The sequence below is a fragment of the Staurois parvus genome, unplaced genomic scaffold, assembly GCF_062004578.1.
Source record: "Staurois parvus isolate SC_StPar_1 unplaced genomic scaffold, SC_StPar_1.0 ptg000350l, whole genome shotgun sequence".
In the NCBI taxonomy this organism is placed as follows: Eukaryota; Metazoa; Chordata; class Amphibia; order Anura; family Ranidae; genus Staurois; species Staurois parvus.
Genome location: NW_028318146.1, coordinates 5480350 through 5499642, shown reverse-complemented (window position 1 = coordinate 5499642; position 19293 = coordinate 5480350). Strand labels below are relative to the sequence as shown.

Below are 19293 nucleotides of genomic sequence, written 5' to 3'. Positions count from 1 at the left end.
AGACTGAAGAGGGGATAGCCTGCGATTCGGTAGGCCAATGAGGAGGGAGTTGCAATAGTCAAGGCGAGATATAACAAGGGAGTGAATAAGTTGCTTAGTGGTTTCTGAGGTTAGGAACGGGCGTATCTTGGAGATATTGCAGAGGTGAAATCTACAAGATTTGGACAGTGATTGGATTTGGGGCTGGAAGGACAGATGGGAGTTTAGGATTACACCTAGTACCCTGGCATGAGGGGAGGGACTGATGGTTGTGTTATTGATCTTGATGGAGAAGTCTGGGGAGGGGGCACGGGCTGGGGGGAATAGTAAGAGCTCAGTTTTGAAAAGATTGACTTTGAGGAAGTGGAGTGACATCCATGCCAATATGTCGCTTAGTAGGTTAGTAAAGTGAGAGGAGACTGAAGGGGTGAGGTGAGGAGTAGAAAGATAGATTTGTGTGTCATCAAAAGATTGATGTATAATAGAGTGCAACAAAAAATGGGGTCATTTACTAAAGCTGGAGAGTCCAAAATCTGGTGCAGCTCTGCAAAGAATCCAATCAGCTTCCAGGTTTTATTGCCAAAGCTTAACTGAACAAGCTGAAGTTAGAAGCTGATTGGCTGCCATACACAGGTGCACTAGATGCTGAGTGCTCCAGTTTTAGTAAATAAACCCCATAATATCCATTTACATGAACTATTTTTATCAGATATTCAGTGTTGGATTACTGTATATTGAAAGGCTATTCACATGTAAAACCTTATTACTTGCTGCTCCATTTGAAGTATGAATATCATCACACATTAGTAGGGGTAATGAATGAGCAGTCCTAAACTGTTGTGAACTATTTTTGTATGTAGTTTGTATATACCTCCCCAGAAGGAGGGCAAAGATTAGCTGCCCTGGGTTGACATATTGACAGTACAAACTCTTTAGGTAAGTTCTTCCACCTTATAATGGGGATTTACAGATTAAGGGTTTTAAAGGGGATGGGTATAACTTGGTAATTTTAATAAAATTTGTGCAGTAAATAGCCTTAAGCTTGCATTTGTTTTAGCTTTTATTAGAATGTCCAATTCATTGTATTCAGATCTTGCCCATTGCAGTCTGTAAACAGTAGTTCTCCTACTTACTGTAAAGTTAGTGTAGACTCTGAACTGGAAAAGTTTTTTTTAGGCCCAAGTTTGGTTTGATGTGACTCTTCACAGAACAAAAACTATGTTCAGAATTTTTTTTTTCCTCTGATGTTTGATAATAGATCTTGCAGAGAGAAATCTCAGTTGTGGCACAAGTCATTTTTAAAAGGTATTGTTGGGAGCACAGAAATGTAAGCATTGATTTTCAAGGGGGCCATTGTGGCAGTGATCTCTACCAGTCTCCTGAAGGATGTCTGCATTCTCCAACAACTCCTGTAGCATGTCCGTAGTCTCTGACCATCATTTGTAGCATGCACATAATCTACAGTGCATCCAGAAAGTATTCACAGCACTTAACTTTTGCCACATTTTGTCATCATGTTACAGCCTTATTCCAAAATGTTTTAAATTCATTTTTTTTCCCCTCAACATTCTACAAACAATACCCCATAATGACAACCTGAAAGAAGTCTTGAAATCTTTGCAATTTATTAAAAAAAATAAATAAAACGAAAAAAAAAAAAACCACATGTACACAAGTATTCACAGCCTTTGCCATGACACTCAAAATTGAGCTCTGGTGCATCCTGTTCCCACTGATCATCATTGAGATGTTTTCACAACTTGATTGGAGTCCGCCTGTGGGAAATTCAGTTGATTGGACACGATTAGGAAAGGCATAAACCTGTCTATAGAAGGTCCCACAGTTAACCGTGCATATCAGAGCACAAACCAAGCCATGAAGTCCAAGGAATTGTCCTTAGACCTCCGAGACAGGATTGTATCACGGCACAGATCTAGGGAAGGGTACAGAAAAATGTCTGCAGCATTGAAAGTCCCAATGAGCACAGTGGCCTCCATCATCTATAAATGGAAGAAGTTTGGAACCACCAGGAATCTTCCTAGAGCGGGCCACCCAGCCAAAATGAGCGATCGAGGGAGAAGGGCCTTAACCAGGGAGGTAACCAAGCACCCGATTTTCATTTTGAAAAAGCTCCCCATTTCTCTATGGAGAGAGGAGAACCTTCCAGAAGAACAACCATCTCTGCTGCACTCCACCTGTATGGTACAGTGGCCAGATGGAAGCCACTCCTCAGTAAAAAGACAAATGGCAGCCTGCCTGGAGTTTGGCAAATGGCACCTGAGGGACTCAGACCATGAGAAACAAAAAACTCACTGGTCTAATGAAACAAAGATTCAACTCTTTGGCCTGAATGCCAAGCATCATTTCTGGAGGAAACCAGGCACTGCTCAACACCTGGCCAATACTATCCCTACAGTGAAGCATGGTGGTGGCAACATTATGCTGTGGGAATGTTTTTCAGTGGTAGGAACTGGGAGACTAGTCAGAATCAAAGGAGAGATGAATGCAGCAATGTACAGAGACATCCTTGATGAATACCTGTTCTAGAACACTCTGGACCTTAGACTGGGGTGACGGTTCATCTTTCAACAGGACAACGACCCTAAGGACACAGCCCACATAACAAAGGAGAGGCTACAGACCAACTCTGTGAATGTCCTGGAGTGGTCCAGCCATAGCCCAGACTTGAACCAGATTGAACATCTCTGGAGAGATCTGAATATGGCTGTGCACCGACGCTCCCCATCCAACCTGATGGAGCTTGAGAGGTACTGGAAAGAAGAATGGGAGAAATTGCCCAGAAATAGGTGTGCCAAGCTTGTAGCATCATACTCAAATCGACTTGAGGCTGTAATTGGTGCTAAAGGAGCTTCAACAAAGTATTCAGCAAATGCTGGGAATACTTATGTACATCTGGTTTTTTTAATTTAATAAATGGCAAAGATTTCAAAATAAACTTCTTTCAGGTTATCATTATGGGGTATTGTTTGTAGAATGTTGACCGCAAAGAACTATGCCTGTGCATAGAATGGTCCACAGAGTTAGGGCTGTGTGCACAGCTACATGAGCATGCACATTTGAACTGACTTTGGCGCCCAGTGGCCTGTTTAGAGCACTGTAAGACTTAAGATCATTGTTGAGAGATAGTCAGCTTCTGTGACCAGACCCTGCTTGTTCCTGTGCTATACCTAGCTTGGTCTTCTGACTATTTCTTATCTCACTCCCTCTGATACCTGACCTCTGGCTTGCTTCTTGACTCCGCACCTTGCTTATCTCTTCAGTCATCTCGTCTGTGTAATACTGACCTCAGGATGGCTCTGGTTTATTCTCTCGTCTTTAAAATCAATGCCTCTGCTGCCTGCCTGAAGCCAACTTTTGCCTGTCTGACCACATTCCTGCTTCTCATGAAGACATCTGGCATGATGATCTGTTCCTCAGCTTATACTTCATCAGAAGATTCAATTCTTCTGCTGACCAGGACTTACTACAGGTGCCTGTGCCACTCCATGTCCTGTCCCACCCGGTCACTAAACTTGGGGTACAAATATCACAGACGGTAAGGGGGAGAGCCATCTCATCAGTTTTGCCTCTACTAGGTACATGACAGCCATCTTTGACAGTTTTCTGTAGCATTACATGTATCACAGCATTCATATTATGTGCAGCCCTTTGGTGGCATGGGGGGGGGGGGTCACACTTGAGACCCTCTACATCAGGTAAGTGGATCACCACTGCTCAACACAAACTAGGGCAACATGGGAGAAAGACATTGACAATAGCAGTACAGGTTTTTTGGGATTGTGGGAAAAAAGAATAACTAAATAATAAATATGAGGAAGCCTAGATGGTGGGATTCAAGCCTAGAATCCTTCGGATCCTTAGCCACCTTGCTCTGCAAGCTTACAGATCATGTTTTCAGCAAGAAAGCAACTTGAAATCAGTGCATAGAGGAGATGCTATCGAATTAGACTCATAGTTACATAGTCTTGCTGAAAAAAGACAAAAGTCCATCCAGTTCAAACCATAAAGAAAAAAAAAAAAAAAAAAAGTTATTCTATACCCACAGTTGATCCAGAGGAAGGCAAAAAAAAAACCCCAGCAAGGCATGATCCATTTTGCTCCTGCAGGGAAAAAAAAATCCTTCCTGATCCCCTGAGAGGCAATCAGATATTCCCTGGATCAACTTAACCTACAAATGTTAGCATCCAGTTATATTCTGTGTATCTAGGAAATAATCAGGCTTTTTTAAAGCAATCTACTGAGCTGGCCAGAACCAACTCTTGAGGGAGTCTTTTCCACATTTTCACAGCTCTCACTGTGAAGAAACCTTTCCATGTTTGTAGATTAAATTTCTTTTCCTCCAGATGTAAAGAGTGCCCCCTTGTCCTCTGATGACCTCAGGGTGAATAACTCTACACTGAGTTCACTATATGAACCACTGATGTATTTATACATGGAGTTCATACCCCCCCCCCTTATGTATTATACATGGAGTTCATATTCCCCCCCTTATTATACATGGTGATCATATCCCCCTTATGTATTATACATGGAGATCATATCCCCCCCCCTTATTATACATGGAGTTCATATCCCCCCTTATGTGTTATACATGGAGTTCATATCCCCCCCCCTTATGTATTATACATGGAGATCATATCCCCCCCCCCTTATTATACATGGAGATCATATCCCCCCCCCCCCCTTATTATACATGGAGATCATATCCCCCCCTTAATCTCCTCTTCTCAAGAGAGAATAAATTCAGTTCCTCTAATCTTTCCTCATAGCTGATCTCCTCCATGCCTCTTATCAGTTTGGTTGCCCTTCTCTGTACTTTCTCCAGTTCCCCAATGTTCTTTTTGTGAGTTGGTGCCCAAAACTGAACTGCATATTCCAGATGAGGTATAACTAATGATTTGCACCGGGGAAATTCTCTGTCTCGTCTAAATCTAAGACTTGAAGGGAATCCATTCAGAATCCAAAGCATGGCAACCAATCAGCTTTTATCTTCAGCTTGTTCAGTGAAACTTTAAAAATTAAATATAGCTGATTGGTTGCCATGTACAGCTGCCCTGGATTCTGATTGTTCCAGTTTTAGTACATTTCCTTCACAGTGTTCACAGAAACAGGGAATTGTTGGATAAAAGGGTTAATTTCATGCTATAGACCCAAACCTCTAGAGTGCATCCAGTGGTGAAAACCAGACAACTAAAATGTCATTCCTAATTTACATATTGTATATGGCATGTATTTACCGTATCTGGTGCCCAGATGTTTTAATTCGTGTTTGAGAAAATTCTTGATTTATTTGGCTCTAGTATGAGCTGTGTTGTGTGCACCCCCCCCCATGTAGACTATATAATTGGTATCTTACAAGAAGCATCTTGTCAGGACTGGGTTCTATTCCAGGTACCAAATTATGTGGAGAAAATGCGATCTGTTCAACTTCAGCAAAGTAATTCTCTGGATTTTTGTTTAATGTGAACTTGCCAACTGGTATCAATGGGAACTGTTCATGAGCCCAAACCTGCAACAAAAAGGACAAAATTACTAATTCCTCCTTCAATCATATGTCAAGACAAAAGAATGTATTTAGTACATCTCTGGAATACATGCACATTTCCTCATGTTTTATCCCTTTAAACATGATGCAAGCACAGAAAACAAATTGTTGATATGCCAGAAAATTTTGCATGCTTCAACCTTCCTCTTTCACATGACAACACGGCTCTAAATTCCTAAGCATGTGGTGTCAGCACTGCTCACTTCATTTCTGATGGATTGCAAGAGACACAGAGATGGTGACAGCGCTGACCAATCAGAATTCATCTGGTCCATCCTGGAAGAGCTGACAGAGAAGAGGTACAAGATCAAGGAAATAAAATCCCCAGTCTGCTGGTGTGGCTGCAGGGGTGCTGCCAGCTCAACAACCCCAGAAGTATATATAGCCAGGACTGGGGGAGAGGGTGTCTGGTCTTCACCTATACATTTAGTTCTGCAAAAGGTTAGCTAACACTTTACTTTAAAGTCCGATGACAGCTGTTGCTCTGTTCCTCCTCTCTAGTGACGGAATGTGGCAAGGTATTCCTATATCATAATGTATGTGGTGGCCACTGGTCCTGTACTGCATGTGATGATGCAGTTAGAGGGCTAGTGAAGACTGGAAAGTAGGGTGGCTTTGGAGGATTGACCATTTCCAACTGGAGGGAAGGAAGATCAGAGGGCCGTAAAAGAGAAAAGGGAGATGGGGGGGATGAGAGATAGAGGATGAGGGGGGTAAGAGAGAAGATGGGAGAGAGAGGCTTCTCTCACAATCTGTGACCATTCTCTGTAAATGCATATTGTCCAACCTGAACATTCTTCTTTTATCTATATCCTTGCCACTCTCCTTTCAGATTCACTTTCCTTCACTTCTGCCCAACGCCATTTTCTTCACTGGCCATTATAGGGAGGAGCCTTACCCGGCTCTATTTGTGACAGATGGCAAGAGATGTGGGTACCAGTGATTACAGTACCTGGATGCTGGGCGCTAGCAATGCTACTGGCACCCCGCCCCTACACATTATCCTGTGTCTGGGAGAAGGAGTATGATGGCTGGGCACAGCAGCCGGGGTGGAGTCGGATGGCTTTTAGGGAGGGTAGGAGGCAACCGAGATTTGCAGCACCCCCCTAGATTGGCAATGATGCTCCCATGGGGCCCCCTACTGACTGCAGTGGGGTGCTGAGCGCCCCTGGTGTCACCCTTCTGACAGGGGTCACCTAGGTGCGGTTCACACCTCCCGCACCCTTATGGTGATGCCACGGACAATGGATTGTACGTGATTATTTGCAAAGGACTGCATAACACTTCAGATTTGTGCTACATGCATAGAGATTGCAAGCAAGTAATTTCAGGTAATTGCACTACCAAAAATTGTGTGCATTTTGCCTTAAGCTGGCCATTATTTGCAACTAGTAGGAATCATGCATAGAATTGCAAAATGATCACCAAATACTAAGTGGCTTGTAGGCAAATGTAGGTTGACCTCCCTACACAGATGTCGCTGTTGTGACCACCCTGCAGGGAGAATGGCGGAAAGGAGTAATGACCTTTCCTTTTAGACCCCTGTATGGGTCATCGGGTGGGCTGCTGTCCGACTATACACTGCCACCCGGGTGACCCCTGCGGTCATCTTTAGTGGAGCACGGTTGATAAAAAGCACTGTCTCACTGCTGCTGGCGTGCAGTCTGTGCATGGCTAGGTTAGGGACAGGAACCTGCTTGACAGGGAGAGTGCCAAGCGTAGGAAGAGGTTCCAGAGGAGGAGGGACAGTATAGGGACTGTCAGAGCTTCTAAAAAGGGGAACCTTTCCACTACTAGTTCTGCTGCATCTGCCTTACAGCTACCCCCTCTGCACCAGGTGCAGCCAGTCTCTGTGCATTGCTGTCTGCAAGTACCATACAGGGGCGGACTGACCATTTGGAAACTTGGGCACTGCCCGAGGGCCCGTTGTCAGTAGGGGGCCCCATGAGATGCCCCTGGTACCTTTTTCATAGGCTTTTTTGAGTTTGGGCAAGGACACATGGGCCCATGATCCCCTATTGCCCGGGGGCCCCATGAGTTGTCAGTCCGCCCCTGGTAACGCATATTCTGTGAGTGTTTCTGCCAGTCCTAAGCTGCTGCATACACCTTTATTGTATGTTGGAGCTTTGATAATACAAGTTCTGAAAATTCAACCACTGTGTGTGCCATGCCTACACTCTGATTTATAAATGGTGAGCAAATATCACGATCCAGCTTTACCACAGTGCAAGTCCTGCATTTACAGCCCATTCTTAAAATGTGGGACACTGTGCAGAGCCCCACAAAATTTATCCAGCTTAATTACTATTATTATATTATACAGGATTTATATAGCGCCAACAGTTTGCTCAGCACTTTACAATATAACGGGAGACAATACAGCAACAATACAGTTCAATACAAGAGGGATAGGAGGGTCCTGATCCTGGGAGCTTACAAGCTAAGAGGGAGGGGCTAGTGGTACAAAAAAGGTAATAACTGGGGGATGAACTGGTAGGAGGAATAGAAGATTCCATTATTAGCTGAGGGCAGGAGAGAGCTCAGTGACTGGAAAAGAGCTGGTCATGTGACTTTGACAGGTCACGTTGTAACCAGGCTCTACTCCCGGCTGTTCATCTAAAGTGGTAGTAAATCCTATCCGGTAAAAAAAAAAAAAAAACCCACACAGGGTTTTTATAACAGGAGAGACCCTAGAGGACTCTGTGATAAATGGCCCCCGCGCCTGTCAATGGGTATGGTGATCCGAGCTGAGCACGTGCAGCTCAGACCGCATTTATGGCCTGCTCTGCGAGCCACAGTGAAGTGACTCCCATGTGCATGCACGGGAGTGAGGTCACCGCAGCAGGCCAGTCAAGTGGCTGAAGATGTGGAACCCTGAATTAAGACTGGGTTAACATGGAAGCACTATGGAAGCAAAGAGCCATGACAGCCCAGAGCTGGATGGCTCCATCTGTAGGCACGTCTCTCATAATGTACTAGTATGCAGTGCCTATTAGTATATTATGACTTAGACCTTCACAGGGACTATTTTAATGTAATCCCTAGAGTTCACTACCATTTTAACCATTAGCCGCCCAGCCTACAGCCATTTGGCGGCCGCAAAAATGCTGTAGATTTCCGGGGTATACGCCATTTGGCATCCTCCGCACATGCGCAGTTCGCGCGGTTGCAGAGCCGCGTGATCAGTCACTGGCCGTGTACCTCGGACACGGCCGATGACAGATCTGAGTACCTGCCCCCGTTGCCAGTACCATGTGACCAATCACAGCAGGTCACATGACAGTTGTATACAATGGATGGCTTCATTCATTGTATACTAGTGCCTAGCTGTGAATGGTCACAGCAGGTCACATGCACATATCATGTGATTAGCTGTGGCCAAATCACAGCTAAGCACAAGAAAAAAAAAACAAAAAAAAAAACAAACTGATCACTTCCCCAAAGTAGTACAATGTTACTATGGTAACATTGTACTACTTTGGTCAAAATGAAAAAATTAAAAAAAGATTTCTCTTTTTTTTTTCATATTTTACTTTCTGAAAAATGACAAAAAAACAAAAAAAACAAAAAAAATCAAAAACACAAACTTCGACGTACTTCATAAGAGGAATGGCGAGTTTTTTGGACTGTCTACTCTGCAAGAAGGGGTCATTTGGGGGATATCTGTACTGTTCTGACATTCTTGGACCTCAAGAAATTAGATTGGCTGTCAGTACTTCAGGACTGATCAATATTCAGATCTATACCATAGTTTGTGAACTCTATAACTTTCCTATAAACTAAATAATACATCCTAATTTGGGTTATTTTCACCAAAGACATGTAGCAGAATACATCTCGGCCTAAATTTATGAAGAACAATTATTTGTAAACTTTTATAACAGAAACAAAGAAAACATGTTTTTTTTTTCAAAATTTTTGGTCTTTTTTTGTTAATTTAGCAAAAAATAAAAACCCCGGCGGTGATAAAATACCACCAAAAGAAAGCTCTAGTTGTGTTAAGAAAATGATAAAATTTTAGTTTGGGTACAATGTTGTATGACCGCGCAATTGTCATTCAAAGTGTGAGAGCGCTGAAACCTGAAAAATGGCCTGGGCAGGAAGGTGTAAAATTGCCCGGTATTGAATTGGTTAATGGTGCCCTGCCAGATTCCGCAAAAAGCTGGAGAAGCTCCAAGCACATCTATAAAAGCATCTTGACCATGGTAAGGCTATTGAAATCAGTCCCCAAGTCTACTACCCACAAGTCTGACTGATTCTGAAACTGCTCAATATATTTCAAACTAGAAAAGCTACAGTTTCTGGGGAAATTGTGTGAAGTGTTCTTGCCATCACCAGTAGTCTACAACTCACACTCTAGCTTTTGTCACTCTGCTGCCTGCTCACACACCTGGGTGAGTTCCTATGGCAACTCACTCTACAGCAAGGGCAGAGAAGAGCGGTTAAAAACAAACTGCTCCAACTTGCTCACTTCACTGGCGGTTGCCATCTTCAAACGGTTGTAGTTTAAAAATTATAAATCCTACACTGAAGAGCTTTATATTGTGAGAATCACAAGACCCAGACCTACATTTTGATGCATAGTATGTCTCTGAAATATTAAAAATGAAGGTAGTCGTAGTTTAGAAATTGCAGGTGGCTAGAGTGGAGTTTCAATGAATGCCAATGGGCGTTACAAACAAATGGTCATATTGTGAAAACTATCAGGACTATGGCTTAGCCGTGGACATTTGTAGTGGCAGCAGGGATGGTTATGGCTCCTCACCTTGGTAATGTCAAAAGGATTAAAAGGCATGTTTTTGGCTTGCTCGAAAGTCATGACCTGGATATATAAATTCCAAGAAGGGAAGTCTCCTTTGTTGATGGCATCTTCTAGATCTTTAATTGCATAGTCTGGATTCGTTCCAGAAAGAAGTGTCGCTTGTTCACTTGTTAGATTTTTTATACCTTGATTCGTCTGAAGAGGTAAACAAGAAAGCACAGAATTGTGAATTATTACAGATGTCGTCAACATTAACTAATACACACACACCTCGAAAAATTAGAATATTGTGCAAAAGTTCATTTATTTCAGTAATGCAACTTAAAAGGTGAAACTAATATATGAGATAGACTCATTCCATGCAAAGCAAGATAGTTCAAGCCGTGATTTGTCATAATTGTGATGATTATGGCTTACAGCTCATGAAAACCCCAAATCCACAATCTCAGAAAATTAGAATATTACATGCAATCAATAAAACAAGGATTGTACATAGAACAATATCGGACCTCTGAAAAGTATAAGCATGCATATGTACTCACTACTTGGTTTGGGCCCCTTTTGCAGCAATTACTGCCTCAGTGCGGCGTGGCATGGAAGCTATCAGCCTGTGGCACTGCTTAGGTGTTATGGAAGACCAGGATGCTTCAATAGCGGCCTTCAGCTCTTCTGCATTGTTCGGTCTCATGTCTCTCATCTTTGTCTTGGCAATGCCCCATAAGTTCTCTATGGGGTTCAGGTCAGGCGAGTTTGCTGGCCAATCAAGCACAGTAATCCCACGGTCATTGAACCAGGTTTTGGTACTTTTGGCAGTGTGGGCAGGTGCCAAGTCCTGCTGAAAAATGAAGTCAGCATCCCCATAAAGCTCGTCTGCGGAAGGAAGCATGAAGTGCTCCAAAATCTCCTGGTAGACGGCTGCGTTGACCCTGGACTTAATGAAGCACAGTGGACCAACACCAGCAGATGACATGGCTCCCAAATCAACACAGACTGTGGAAACTTCACACTGGACTTCAAGCATCTTGCAGTGTGTGCCTCTCCATTCTTCCTCCATACTCGGGGTCCTTGGGCCTCTCCATTCTTCCTCTATACTCTGGGTTCTTGGTTTCCAAATGAGATGCAAAAGTTGCTCTCATCAGAAAAGAGGACTTTGGACCATTGAGCAACAGACCAGGTCTGTTTTTCTTTAGCCCGGGTAAGATGCTTCTGACGTTGTTTGTTGTTCAGGAGAGGCTTGACAAGAGGAATACGACATTTGAAGCCCATGTCCAGGATCAGTCTGTGTGTGGTGGCTCTTGATGCACTGACTCCAGCCTCAGTCCACTCCTTGTGAAAGTCCAACACTTTTTAATGGCCTTTTCCAGACAATCCTCTCCAGGTTGCGGTCATCCCTGCTGCTTGTGCACCTTTTTCTTCCACACTTTTCTAACTTTCTATTAATGTTCTTTGATACAGCTCTTTGGGAACATCCAACTTCTTTTGCAATTCCCTTTTGAGGCTTTCCCTCCTTATGGAGGGTGTCAATGATGGTTTTCTGTACAACTGTCAGGTCAGCAGTCTTTCCCATGATTGTGATTCCTACTGAACCAGACTGAGAGACCATTTAAAGGCTCAGGAACCCTTTGCAGGTGTTATGGCTTAATTAGCCGATTAGAGTGGGACACTTAGAAAATGAGAATATTGTGAAAAGGTGCAATATTCTCGGCTCAGAGATTGTGGATTTGGGGTTTTCAAGAGCTGTAAGCCATAATCACCACAATGACAAATCACGGCTTGCACTATCTTGGGGTCTATGGACTGAAGGGGTTTAAGACAGAGCTAAAAAATTGAAAACTCTCCATAAGATCGCATGACCAATGGACCAATGTCTAGGTATGGAAATCGGATGACCTTATCAATTTTTTTTTTTAACAGTTTTTTTTTTTTAATAGTTACTGCAAAGCTTTTTAAACCCACAACAGCAAAACCGGTATATCTGTATATGCAGTAAAGCAGGCTTCTTATAGTCACCGTGAAACCTAAGGGGTTAATCCTCCGCACTATGTAAAAAGGCTGTTTGATCCTGTAATCTCTGATCCTCCCCTTCTTCCACAGTCCCCCTCTTATCTCCTGATAAGAGATTGGGACAGATTTACTGAAACTGGTGCACTGAGAATTTGGTGCAGCTATGCATGGTAGCCAGTTTCTAAATTTAGCAGAGTTTTAGAGTAAAAAGGGTTGTTTGATCCGGTCTTCTCTGATCCTCCCCTTCTACTATCCCAAATCCATCTGCTGATAGAACAAAGCCTTGGGGGCAAGTTGCACATGCTCAGTTTGGTGCGTATTGCTAGAAAGTTTTACTTTCTTTGGGAGTGCATGTGATCAGAACAGGGCCAATGAGCACTGTCCAGACAGACAGAGGGTCAGGGGTTATGCAGCCTCATAGGACAATCAGTGGAGAATGAAAACTCCTCCTACAAGCTTTAACCAGTGCTCTGCTGGACACTGATACGTCAAGAGTGCTATATACTGCTGATGAGAAAAGTTATGTAGCAGTTTTATATTTACTAAAATAATTGCACTTCCATGTTGGGTGTACTGTGGGAGACCAGATATATAGTGGATGCAGGGTCCGGGGAGACCTGATAAGGTGAATGCAGGGTCGGGGTTTAGGAACACTTAAACTGCTCATGATGGTAAGGAGACAGGATGATCAAGATTGTTTATATAGATTAGATGTGAAGTGAACATTTCCAAATTACGATTTAAAGAGAGCCCTTCCTCCCTCCCCCTCCAGCACTTTCTACTGCAGGTTTTCTCAACATTTTTAACCCAGAGGAACCTCTACAATACATTTTCTGGTCTTGGGGAACACTTACTAATATTGATTAATCAGGGGTCAATGGGAAAAGTTACCTCTCCAATCAAATGGGAGGCCAATCAGCCACAGCTCAAGGAACCCCCAGAAATCTCTAGAAGAACCAACACTAGGGTTCCACAAAGACCTGGGTGAGAATGGTTGGCCTAGTGGGATACAAAAGGAATCGAGCTTGACAGACCCAGCCACCAACTTCAAAAATTTGCAGGTAAAAGCAAAAGGACAAAATTTAAATACTTGCAGTGCTTTTCCGTTCCATAAACAATTTTTGTATTCATTTGCAATATGCCAAAAAATTAAACTACTCCAGTGAAGAGGTTTTGAAATGGCACTGCCGCTGATCACCCATTTATTACTGCAGTCATGGACACCATTGAAAGTGGTAGAAGGAGGTGTTAATCTTACTGCCACTGACCACCAATGTCGGATGGGGTAAAAAGGGCATAAACAGCATTGCCACTAAACACCAATGAAGGGGGTTTGAAATAGCACTGACACTGAGCACCAATGCAGGGCCTGTTACTGCATTCACGGACACCGATGCTGGGGGTTAATATTGTGGTGACTAACACCAATGCTGGGGGTTATTACTGCGGTCAATGACACCAATGCTGGAGGCTATTATTGTCTGACACCAAGGCTGAGGTTTTTACTGACACCAATGCTGGGAATTACCAATACTGCCACTGCCACCAAATGAGCAGTCTTATTTTACTCACACTCTTTTCAGTGTGTGAAAAATACAGCAGGACTGAAATTTTCAAACACTGAAGTGCATTACAGCCCATTCATTTTAAATGAGCTACCTAACTCAATGCAATATACTTCAACACATGAAAACAAGCTGCTATCTTGTGGTCCTCTGGAAGTGTCAGGACCCACATTTCAGACCCTCTATAATTTTCAAGTTGCCCACCCCTGCTATACTGTGTCAGATGAGTGATAGCTGTGAGGCTGCTAACATCACATTCAAAATGGCGGTGACCAGCACCAGTCTTTGGACTCTTCGATATCTACATAAATTCAAACATTTACAAGGGTAAAACAAAACATCTAAAATACAATAAATGCACAAATCATCTTTTAGGAAGAGTTTTGCTGAAATGAATGGTCTAGCGACAGGGTCTTTAAAAAGAGTAAATTCATATTTTGTTTATTGCATTGCAAATGTACAGTGCCTTGAAAAAAAAAAAAAAAAAAGTATTCATACCCCTTGAAATTTTCCACATTTTGTCATGTTACAACCAAAACACATAAATGTATTTTATTGGAATTTTATGTGATAGATCAACACAAAGTGGCACATAATTGTGAACTGGAAGAAAAATGATAAATGGTTTTCAAAATGTTTTACAAATACGTATCTGAAAAGTGTGGCGTGTATTTGTATTCAGCCACCTTTACTCCGATACCCCTAACTAAAATCTAGTGGAACCAATTGCCTTCACAAGTCACCTAATTAGTAAATAGAGTCCACTGTGTGTAATTTAATCTCAGTATAAATTCATCTGTTCTGTGAAGCCTCAGAGGTTTGTTAGAGAACATTAGTGAACAAACGGCATCATGAAGGCCAAGGAACACAACAGACAGGTCAGGGATAAAGTTGGAGAAGTTTACAGCAGAGTTAGGTTATGAAAAAAAATATCCCGAGCTTTGAACATCTCACAGAAATGGAAAGCGTATGGCACAACTGCAAACCTACCAAGACATGGCAGTCTACCTAAACTGACAGGCCGAGCAAGGAGAATATTCATCGGAGAAGCAGCCAAGAGGCCCATGGGAACTGGAGGAGCTGCAGAGATCCACAGATCAGGTGGGAGAATCTGTCCACAGGACAACTATTAGTCGTGCACTTCACAAATATAAAAAAGGAAGAATAGCAAGAAAGCCATTCGAGGTCCAGTTTGCAGTATGCTACAAGCCATGTGGGGGGCACAGCAAACGTGTTAGAAGGTGCTCTGGTCAGATGAGTCCAAAATTTTACTTTTCCCGCCTAAAAGCAAAACGCTATGCGTGGAAAAAAAAAAAAAAAAAAAAAAACACCACACACACTGCACATCACCCTGAACACACCATCCCCACTGTGAAACATGGTGGTGGCAGCTTCATGTGGGGATGCTTTTCTTCAGCAGGGACAGGGAAGCTGGTCAGAGTTGATGGGAAGATGGATGGAGCCAAATACAGAGCAATCTTAGAAGAAAACCTGTTAGAGTCTGCAAAAGATTTGAGGCCAGGGCGGAGGTTCACCTTCCAGCAGGACAACGACCCAAAACATACAGCCAGAGCTACAATGGGATGTTTTAAAAGCATATTTAATGTGTTAGAATGGCCCAGTCACAGTCCAGACCTAAATCCAATGGAGAATCTGTGGCCAGACCTGACAATTGCTGTTCACAGACACTCTCCATCCAATCTGACAGAGCTTGAGCTATTCTGCAAAGAAGAATGGGCAGAAATGTCCCTCTCTAGATGTGCAAAGCTGGTAGAGATGTCCCCAAAAAGACTTGCAGCTGTAATTGCTTGTAACATGACAAAAATGTGGAAAACTTCAAGGGGGAGGAATACTCTTTTCAAGGCACTGTATGATTATAACCTTGAGGGGAAAAAAAAATAATAAAAAAACAAAAAAAAACAAACAGTCTTGCTATGAACTTTATTATAGTCTGTATTAGAGATTCTCCCTAACTTCCAATGTGGTAAAGCTGTTGTCATCAGGACAGGTCAGGAGGTGAGAGGAAATTTCTCCAATTGAGCCCCAGACAGCAGTAAAATCCAGGACAGGAGTTCTAATCCTTCACTGCTCTTATCAAATTTGGAAAAAGGTTTATGGCATTATATATAAAAAAAAAAAAAAAAAAAAAAAAAAAAAAAAAACACAACACACTTTAAAGAAAGTGCCACGTAGTTACATTTTTTGTATTTGCCATATACAGCAAGTACTCACATTGTAGACAAATTTGCAGTATACAGCTCCTCCATGTGCATTGAGCAATTTAAAAGCATGGATTCCAAATCCGTGCATGAATCGAAAACCATCAGGGGTACCACGATCAGTAAATATCATAGTGACCTACAAAATTGAAAAGAGATTAGTACATAAAATCATCTCCTAACATGGAAATGTACTTCTCCATTAAAGCAGACCTGGCATTGTGATGATGGAGAAGTACACCCTCCAAGATACAAGAATGGACCCCACTGCCACTTCACTTTTGCAACTCTGAGAACTCAGGTTACCACATCAAAAATTTGAGTAATTCAATTTAGAGAGCAAATAAGAATGCTCTACTGTAATATTAACATGTGTAGACAGACAATCGGGGGACTTGTTTTACACTCTCCATAAGTGTTATTTATAGTGGTATTAAAGGCAGATTATTATTTTTTTTTCCCCATGTCAAACATATTATGCTTGATTTGTGTAATAGTGTTGCACAGAGCAGCCCTGATCTTCCATTTCTCGGGTTCCCCGCCGGCACTACTGGCCCCTGCCAAGTGCCCCCAGAGCAAGCAGCCGCCTATGGGGGCACTCAAGCAAGCTTGCTCCAGAGCCACTGCTGTACATGTCCATCCACACACAGAGCGTGGTTTGGCCCCCCCTCTCTCCTTATTGGCTCACCAACTGATTGAGTAGTAAGCTCCTGCTTCTGTCTCAGCCAATGAGGAGGAAGAGTCCCCAGCGAGCTGCTACTCTTGTGCACGTCGCTTGATTCAAGTCAGGCTCAGGTAAGTATTAGGGGGGCTGCAGTGCACAAAAGGTTTTTTTACTTTAATGTATAGAATGCATGAGGGTAAAAACCCTTGAGCCTTTACAACCACTTTAAGCAAAGTTTACAAACAGGAACGAATGTGACTGCTAGTCTTCCTTTTGGAGTGCAAAAGTAAACGCCAAATCAGGAAGAAAAGCTGCACTCCATAAAAGTCACGCTTTTATGCAAGTTTAAATGATGTAGCGCCCTTCATGTTTAGCTAGGGGGTGCTAGTTTGTTTTTTTGGCAGGGGCTTTTTAGGAGCCTGGGTGTGAGTCAGCCAGGTTATGGCTGAGGGTTCTGCAGATTAGTTCTCTGATACCTCCCCCTGCACTGGAAGCTTGAAAAGTTAATGGAAGGCAGTGATCTGTGAGGCAGTGGGGAGGGGCTGATCTACATGCTCAAGGGACTCTGACCAATCCCCAGGCAGGAGACTTGGCATGTGGTCAGGGTGGCACTTAAGTATGAGAGAGCCTGATCAGCAGGGAAGTAGTGTGTTGGGTGGAAGATGGAGTGAGGAACCAGGGAGGGGGCCTACCTACTAGCAGGGAGCTGGAGAGGAGGATCTCTGTCTCAATGTCTGAGAGAGAGGATAGCCTGTGGAAAAGGGAAGGAGCCAGCCCAGTATCAGGCCTGAAGACAGCCACCAACCCACTAAGCTTTCAGGAGAAACAGTGAGTAATCCTACACCCCTTGGGCCGAATAAGGGGAGAGGGCAGTTAGGTGGAGAACCCAAACTAGCTCCTCATCTGGGACTGTTTCAAGTTGGCAGTTTCTTCTCAATACAGCTGGGTGAAGAGAAGGATTCATCTGGGGTCTGAGGAGGTACACTAGAGCTGGAACGATCTCAGAGGAGAGACTATTTTTGTCCATATTTTATAAAAAAAAACAAAAAAAAAACCTATCAATATAGTAAACTTTTTTGTGTCCATAAACAATATAAAAAAAAATCACCCAAAAATTCATAAATCCTTCTCCACTTTCTGAAAAAAAACCTCCCTATAACTTTGATAATTGCTGTGCACCTCAAAAGATAGGATGGAGTCACATTGGAGAGGTGGGAATACAATGCAAGCCATTTCCAAAAACAAAACATTTTTGATTTTCCAATTAGAGACACTTAGACCAAAAAGGTGTAAATGTGGATTTTAATGGTTTTATTTCTAATTTTTTTTAGAATTCTTGATAATAGCAGTGATTTTAGGGAAATTATTAAATAAGCTCCCAGGATCAGGACCCTCCTATCCCTCTTGTATTGAACTGTATTGTTGCTGTATTGTCTCCTGTTATAATGTAAAGCGCTGAGCAAACTGTTGGCGCTATATAAATCCTGTATAATAAGGTTCTTATAGTTTGTATAAATAAAAGATTTTAAAAATATTAATGCTATATATTAAACATTTTTAATGATTTAAAAAGAATATACAGGTAGATTTAATGGAGTTTTATTATAATATAGGCCTTGACAATGATCTAGTGCTTTAGGATTAAGAAATGTAATATATTTTAGACAGATTTCATATTTTACCACTAGATGGCGTGGTTCAGTAGTTAAGTTTATTATGTCAGTTTTATAGTTTTCAATATTGCATTCTATTGGATAAATAATAGGGTAGGATATATTGGGTTGATATAGTAAGCATATTTAGTCCCCTGTTCTAAAATAATAGTTATACTTAGTATTGGTTACTTCATGATGAGATTATATGTGTAATACTCAAATATTACATCCCCACATTGGTCTTATAATAGTATATATCTATATTTTTAGTAATATACAAACAGGATACGCAAGGTTAATATGTATGTATGTATAAGCTAGGCTGTATATTCCAGCTAATAGGGAGAGATAACAATTTCCTATACCTGATATCCTGAGTAAAAATGGTGGCAGAGGACTCGGAGTTAATTGTATGGACGTAGATAAATTGCAGCCGCCGTGTCCAACAAACACACCCCTTATGAGTAAGTCAAGGAAGTGACGAAACGTATCAAGGGAGACATTGGACATTACCCGAAGGAGCGGAGCGTCCATCTTTAGTGTGGGAAACACAGTCTGGCGTTCCTGGAAGCAGCTAGAGGTTGGAGTCATGGGAATTTTATACCTTCATACATTGTGCACTATATGGCTTTGTTCTTTCCCTCTATGGAGCATAAGGTTGCAGTAATGAAGTGAACATTTAAGGGATCTGAAGGCATCCATGCAGATCTTGCTGGTGTATATCCCTCTCTGGATTTTTATACTTCTATAAAGCTTGCATACTTTTTGCATCTGGTAAGGGTATGTAATTCACCCACTTAGAAGTGTACACTGAATGTCACCTAGAAGTGTATATAATAATAGTGCACAGAGTGTTTCACTATCACTAGTGTGGTCACA

General features: G+C 42.3%; 1 protein-coding gene across 1 annotated transcript in view; it reads right to left on the bottom strand.

The window, feature by feature from the left end:
* Positions 1 to 19293, bottom strand: part of LOC149456733 (catalase-like) — a 73848-nt gene that overhangs the window by 17556 nt on the left and 36999 nt on the right. Inside the window, exons 6-8 of the mRNA XM_089684625.1 lie at positions 16109 to 16234; positions 10311 to 10502; positions 5357 to 5509 (exon numbers count right to left, since the gene is read on the bottom strand). Of these exons, the coding sequence (XP_089540751.1) occupies positions 5357 to 5509; positions 10311 to 10502; positions 16109 to 16234 (471 nt within the window). The remainder of the gene's footprint in view (positions 1 to 5356; positions 5510 to 10310; positions 10503 to 16108; positions 16235 to 19293) is intronic.